Raw genomic sequence first — 7,304 nt, forward strand, 5'->3', positions numbered from 1 at the left:
GGCGTGGGGCAGGAGGCCCCAAGTGCAGGATTCGGTTCTGTGGCAGGCAACCAGGCTTTGCAGACTGGGAGGCGTCGAGGGCTTTGGGATGGGACTTCATCCTGGCTTATCTGAGGGGTCCACTTCCATCACATTTCTGTGTGAGAAACTGGGACGGAACCTAGGGCTAAGACACTAAGTTGCCCAGGCTGAGCTCACACTTGTGATCCTCCTACCTCAGCCTCCCAGACCACTGGACTGATAGGTGTGCCACACCACCCGCTGCTACAATGGTCTTTATAAAGGGTCTGAGATGGAGAGGTGAGGGTGGAATTAGGTGGCAGAGCCTATGGTTAACACATGAAAAGCCCTGATTTCACTGGGCATGGTGGTGCACAATTGTAATCCCTGTACTCGGGAGACTAGGCAAGAGGCTTGTTGTGAGTCCAACAACGTGAGCACCAGGCCAGCCTGAGCTACATAGCAAGATCCTGTCTGAAAAGAAAAGAAGACCCAATTTTGATCCCCAACACCCAAATATACACATACAGCTGGCCATGAAATGGGAGACTGGGCCATAAGCCAAGGGATGCTGGGGCTTCAGTAATCAGAAAGGGGACTGGGGAGATAGCTCAGTGGAATAAGTGCAAGGGCCTGAGTTTCATCCCTGGTACCACCCAAAAAAAAAAAAAAAAGCCAGAAAAGCCAAGCAATGGGATCCCTGCAGCTTGCAAGAAGAAGGCAGCTCTGCCAACATCTGCACTTCATCAAGGGGAGGATTTGTCCCCCATCCTGGGCTTCTGACCTCCCTGAGTGTGAAATGATGCACAGTCACTGTGGTGGGAGTTTGTAACCACAGCCACAGGAGCCTGGCTCAGCTGTGGGAGGGTGCCCTCTGCTCCAGGCTGGGGAGCTCAGGCTGCTCTGCCCAGGCACCTGGTGCCCAGCGATCGGCATTCTAGACACATCCTCAAAGTGGCAGGGTGACAGCTGGGCGTGAAGGAGCAGGAGGTCATCCAGCCCCAGGGGTGGGGTGGGGTGGGGAGGAGCTCAGCATGAGTTCAAGGCCAGCCCAGGCTCCAGTGTGAGATCAGGTCTCGCCACTAACAGCCAGGTGTGGCGGCACACACCTGCAGTGCCAGCCCTTGGGAGGCTGAGGCAGGATTGCCACATGTTCCAGGCCAGCCTGAATTACATGGTGAGACCCTGTCTCAAAATTAACAAATAACAAAACTAACAAAACCCTGTTTCAAAAGAACAAAACTCAACCCAAACCAAACAAACAGTCCCTCAGAGCCCCTGTTCCCTTGCCCCTTTGGCACAACTGGCTCTGATCCTAGAGGGCCAGGGCTCCACTATCTATTTACTTGATGACACAGGAGGTTGGTTTCTTTTTGAGACACTCTCACAAAGTTTCCCAGGCTGACTTCAAACACGAGTCCTCGTGCTTCAGCCTCCCCAGCAGCTTGGCTGACAGGCCTGTGCCACCACACGCAGCCAGGTAGCAGCTTTACGCTGCGTATCCCCAAAGGGTGTGCTGGTGTCTCAGCTCCAGAGCCTCGGTGTGCGAGGAGGCTCTTTGGGTGTAACTGGCAAAGATGAGGGAGTGTCCCTGGTGTCTTCATTTACTTGGTTTCGGTGCTGGTGGGGTGGAACCCGGGAGATGGCGCGTGCTGGGGGCTCTGCCCCTGCGCTGCTCCCCAGCCCTTTCTGCCTTTTGAGACAGGACCTAGCCAAGTTGCCCAGGCTGGGCTCGAACATGGGAGCCTCCTGCCTCAGCCTCTCAGTAGCCGGGATTCTGCCGCCATGCCTCATTCTGCTGCTCTTCCAACAGGAGCAGACACACGGAGCCAGAGCCACAGGGGACAACAGAGGCAGAGGGTGGGGCGCCTGCAGCCAAGCACACTGCCAGCTTGGTGGCACAGAGCCGTCACCCCAGCCGCTCAAGAGGAGGAGGAGGAGGGAGAAGGCGAGCTGGAGCCCAGGCGTTTCAGCCAGCGCTGAGACCCTGTCTCGGGAACAGTCTCTCAAGGCGTGGCCGAGATGGCCTGCTGCAGAAGCTAGAAGTGGAGGAGGACTCCCACCTGAGGCAGGGCGAGGCTCGGCACAACACTGGAACTTGGGCTTCTGACCCCAGAACTGGGCCCACACAGTTCTGTTGTTTTATCTAAATGGCCTCATAACATTTAGACACTCTGTTATGAGGAAACAGACCCCACACTCTCTACTGGCTGCCTGCGTTTTTCTTTTTTTTTTGTTGTCTTCCTAAGACAGTCACTAGATGCATAGTTGAGGCTGGCCTTGAACTTTTTTTCTTTCCCTGTATTTTAGGGAAGGGTCTATAGGGTCTCACTACGTAGATCAGACTCATAGTGATCCTCTTGTTTTCAGCCTCCCAAGAGCTGGGATTATAGGTGTGCACCACCATGCCAGTCCAATTGCCATCTCAGTGTGCCCCAGGGGACGGGGCCAGTACAGTAGGCCCGGGGATCAAACCCGTGGCCCCTGCGCCTGCTTGTAGGCGCTTTAATCCACTGAGCTATTTAGCCCACCTTTGAACTCACTTTGTAGTCCAGGCTGGCCTTGAATTTGCAGTGATCCTCCTGCCTCAGCCTCCAGAGTGCTGGGATCACAGTTTTTCTTTTTGTTTTTCCATGGTACCGAGGATTGAACTCAGGGCCTTGAGCTTGCCAGGGAAATGCTTATTTACTGAGCTATCTCCCCAGCTCCCCCTTTTTTCTCTTCCTTTTCTTTGGTTCTTCTTTTTTTTTTAGTGGAACCGGGGATTGAACTCAGACTCTTGTGCATGCCAGGAAAGCGCTTATTCTACTGAGCCATCTGCCTGGCCCTCTTTGGTTCTTTTTTAATTTTCATTTTTTACATATTTGGTACAGAGTTTCACTGTGCAGCTCAGACTCATAGTGATCCTCCTGTTCCAGCCTCCTCAGTGTTGGGATTACAGGCACATGCCACCATTCCAGGTGCTAAGATCAGCACTGCATATACTGCTGGGGACTGAACCCTGGTCCCGGTGTTTGCCTAAGCAGGCATTTAGTCTGCTGAGTTATCTCTCCAGCCTGGTTCTTTTGGTTTTTTCCCACCACCCCCTCCCCTAATGGTGACTGAACTCAGGGCATCTGCACAAAGTGATACCTCGAGCTTTTTTTTTTTTGAGACGGGGTCTTTCTGAGTTGCTCAGTTGCCCAGATTAGGCTCCAGCATTCAATCCTCCTGTCTCAGCCTCTTTTCCTGTCTCACTACCTCTCAATAAACCACATGCCCTTGCATCTCCCTCTCAGGTCTGCTGCTCTGTTTTTTAGAGAGAGAACTAATGATTTGTTTCTAATGGTGTTTCACTCTTAAAGCGGGATAAAAGTTGGCCTTTTGGAGCCATCTGTTCACTTTCCACAAGAGGGAACAACGCTTCCTCTCTTTGGGAGGAGAGAGGGGCACGGCGGAGCTTACACAAGCTTCTGGTCAGGTTACAGTTGGAAGATCTCAGAAGAAGATAACCGCTAGTACTAAGCCCTGTTACCAGGGCACGCTGAGGCCCTGGAGAGGCTGCTTGCCTGGAGCTACAAAATCAAGGTAGTAATCAACTCTTACAGCCACGTGAATCCCGAAATGTGCTTACAGTCTTTTTCTAAATTCATTTTTTATTTTTTGAGACAAGGTCTTTTTATATAGTCCAGGCTGGCTTGGAACTCACTATGTAGGCCAGGCTGGCCTCGAACTTGGGGCGAACCTCCTGCCTCAGTCTCTTGGTGCTGGTGTGGTGATCCTGCCATGGCCAGCAGGGGGAGTAAAGTCTTTAGGGCAGCTGAGCCCTCTCGATGCCTCCTTTTGCCAATGCCTTGCTTTCTTTTCCTACCCTCCTCCTTTCTTTCGTGGTGCTGGGGGTGGATCCCAGGGCTTTGTGCATTCTGGGCTCACTACGCCCTTGGTGAGGACAAGCCCTTCCCAAACTTGCACCTGGAGTTCCATTTGCTGTGCCAATTCTGTCCATAACGTGTGCTGGGAACTAGGGGCTGTGTAGAGAGGGACTTGGTACTGGGATCGACGGTACTGCCTGGCCTGGATTGCAGTAGGAACCAGTGGGGCAGGTGTTTTATTGCCTTTGCAATTAACAAAACTGTCGCTGTTTACTTGGCTTTGTTTTTCTGTTTTAACACAGAGTCTCAGGGCATTGCTATGTCATGCAGGCAGGCCTTGAGCTTCTATGTTCAAGTGATCTTCTGCGTGTGTGTGTGTGTGTGTGTGTGCGTGTGCGCGTGCGCGCATGAGTATTTAAGACAGGGTCTCGCTATGCAGCTCAGGCTGGCCTGAAGTTCACTCTGTAGCCCAGGCTGGTCTTGAACTCGCCACCATCCTCCTGCCTCAGCCTCCCGGGTGCTGGGGTTACAGATGTGTGCCACCACGCCCAGCTTCAAGTGATCTCATTTGAGCCTTCTGAGTAACTGAGACTGCAATGTTATCACACCTAGCGCTTGAAAATTTTAAAAGCCTTCTTTTAGGTTTAGAGCAGCTTTTGCTGAATGGATGTTAAGTGATTTGTTAAGAACTGTTTTGGGGTGGAGGATGTAGCTGAGTGGTAGAGCCCCTGCTTAGCATCTGTGAGGTCCTGGCTTTGGTCTCTAGCATTAAGGTGTGTGTGTGGGGGGGGAAGCAAACCAGATATTGTGGTGCATGCCTGTAATCCCGGTACTTGGGAGGCAGAGGCAGGAGGATCACTGTGAGTTGAAGACCAGCTTACCCTGAGACCCTATCTGAACGCCAAAGCTTTGCATCTTATTTTGCTCCTGACCCTCAATGGCCTCCCACCACACTTCAGGTAAACCCAGCTCCCTGTCGCGGACTCCTTGCTAACCTCGGGTCCTTATCCCCTGCGGCCGCTCAAGGCTGCCAGTCCTACAACACCATGGGCGTCCACTCCTTCCCGGCAGCGTGCTTGCCGCCAACGTCCTGGCCCCAGTGTCACCAGCCCCAGTGTCACCGGCTCCTCCACCCACCTCCTGATACCGTTCCTTTTGATGACAAATCCTGCCTTAAGATCTTTCGAGAATTCAGTGGGAGAGGCGCTGCAACCATCTTATTTGGCCTCGCTTTCTGCGGTGAAGAAACCTGCGGCAGTGCGCTCGCTGCCCGGCCTACAGGGGGCGCTGGCTAAGGATCAGCTAAGAGAATGAGGGAAGGCAAGGACAGGGACAGCGGCTGGCGTTATCTCGTGTGGCTGTCTAGATCCTGGTTACTGGGAGGGTCGTTACAGATGGCAGGTCCTGAGGATCGTAAAATAGGAAGAGTAAAAAAAAGGTGTGTGACCCAGAGCCAGGTGTGGAGCATACACCTGTCATCCCGGCTACTTGAGAGGCTGAGGCAGGAGGGTCACAAGTTTGAGCTTAGCCAGGATGATTGAGGGAGACCTTGTTTCAAAGAAAAAAAAAAAAAAAAACTGGGGATGTAGCTCAGTGAGAAGGCCCTGAGTTCGATCTCCAGTACCAAAAGAAAACAGGTGTGTGTATGTGGGGGGGCGGGCATCTGATATAAAAATGGTCCTTTGTTCATACAGAGGCGCTTCGGAGACCAGGGCGGAGGCTGCATCTGCTACAGGCTCTGGAGTGGGCATCTCTGGGGCTCACTGGCCTACTGTCCTGGCTCTTAGGAGCTTGCGTGTCCCCAATTCCCAGTGACTAGAGACAGCCGAGCTGCCAATCAAAGCCTCTTGCAGCAGGAAGTGGGGGAGTCTGACACCTGGGGTACCCCCAGGTCTCCAAGGCCGACCACAGTGCTTGCCCCACGACTCCCTTCCCTGGCTACGGGAGGTCCACTGAGCCAGCCCCTGGGGGAAGGTGGAGGCATCCCTGAGGGCCCACCCCAGAGGAGGCAGGGAGGGCAGGGAGGGCTGCTCACAGACCTCGTAGACGGCCAGGTCGATGCCGGCATAGGGGATGATGCCCAGCACGTTGGGCAGGTAGCCGCGGTAGAAGGCGCGGAGCCCCTCCCGCTCCAGGATCCGGCGCGCGCAGTCCAGCAGCCCCGCGTACTGGCCGGTCCGCCGCAGGGTCAGCCGCGTCTTCAGCACCTGGAAGAAGCGAGTGACCGCTGCAGAGGCTGCTCGGCCCGAACACCACACCATCCAGGGGTATGATACCTAGAAGAGGCTACTCCTAGAAGCAGATATCCCGAGCAGAACTGAACGAAACAAAAATTATAATGAGAGGGCCGTGGATGCAGCTCAGTGGTACAGCGTCTGCCTGACAAATACAAGGTGCTGAGTTCGATTCCTGACACCAGTTTAAAACAAAAAACAAACATACAAACAAAAAACAATAATTAGATCCCAGCATTGTGCGAGGCTGAGACAGAAAGAGCACAAGCTCCTGGCCAGTCTGCAGTTTATCAAACTAACATGAGCCTGCCCCACAATTAAAGATAAGAAGAGCTAGGGGTGGGGCTAGCTTGCAGAACACCCTGGGTTCCATTCCAGCACCCCCCCAATAAATAAATACATACATAAAAGAGCTGGGGATGTAGCTCTGCGCAGAAGCCCAAGGGACCTTTGAGGTCCCCAGTACCTCGAAATAAGAACATTAGGTACTTGACAATTTTCTGCTGTCCCCACATCTATAAGAAATGGTTCTGCCTACAGGAGGAGCATGTGGCAGCCCTTCACTATCCTGTTCCCTTTGTCCTTAATAATAGCAAGACAGGGCCAGGGATATAGCTCAGCAGCAGGGCACCTGGCTAGCAAGCTGAGGTCCTGAGTTCAATTTCCAGTTCGAAAAACAAAAACAACCACCCTCCAAATAATAGCAAGATAATTTTCATTAGAAATATAATCTATTTCTCCCAGTCTCTCCAGGTGCATGGCTGTGTTACTAACTCCTGGCTAATGAAATAGAAGGAAAGGAGAGAGGTATGCATGACTTTCAGGAGAAGACGAGGGGTAGTCCCTCTTTTTTTTTTTTTTTTAAAAATTATTTATTATTTGGTAGTCCCTCATTTTTTCTTTCTTTTCTTTTCTTTTTTTGCTTTTTCTTTTTTTTCTTTCTTTCTTTTTTTGCAGAACTGGGGATTGAACTAAGGTCCTTGTGCTTCCCAGGGAAGCACTTATTCCACTGAGCCATCTCCTTGGCCGGTAGTCCCTCTTTTGTGGCTTTTTTTTGGCTGGAATGTGGGAGGTGATGGGCAAAGAGTAAGCAGCCACATTGGGCCATGAGGTTGATGCTGCTCACCAACTTGGTGGGACAGCAAAACAGACAGAAGGAATCTGGGTCCCTAACACTCTGGGTCTGCCACCCCAGCCTGACTTGCTCATCTCAAGAAAA

At 52.4% G+C, this 7,304-nt stretch overlaps 1 protein-coding gene across 3 annotated transcripts in view; it reads right to left on the reverse strand.

Annotated features, from left to right (window-relative positions):
• The window catches only part of Slc25a23 (solute carrier family 25 member 23), an 18,560-nt gene that overhangs the window by 6,409 nt on the left and 4,847 nt on the right, over positions 1-7,304 (reverse strand). For all 3 annotated transcript variants that reach the window (XM_023716939.1, XM_023716938.1, XM_004632793.2), the window contains one exon: positions 5,891-6,058. In XM_023716939.1, coding sequence (XP_023572707.1) covers positions 5,891-6,058 — 168 coding nt within the window. The remainder of the gene's footprint in view (positions 1-5,890; positions 6,059-7,304) is intronic.

Source organism: Octodon degus, unplaced genomic scaffold (genome assembly GCF_000260255.1).
Source record: "Octodon degus isolate 3935 unplaced genomic scaffold, OctDeg1.0 scaffold00050, whole genome shotgun sequence".
Lineage (NCBI taxonomy): Eukaryota > Metazoa > Chordata > Mammalia > Rodentia > Octodontidae > Octodon > Octodon degus.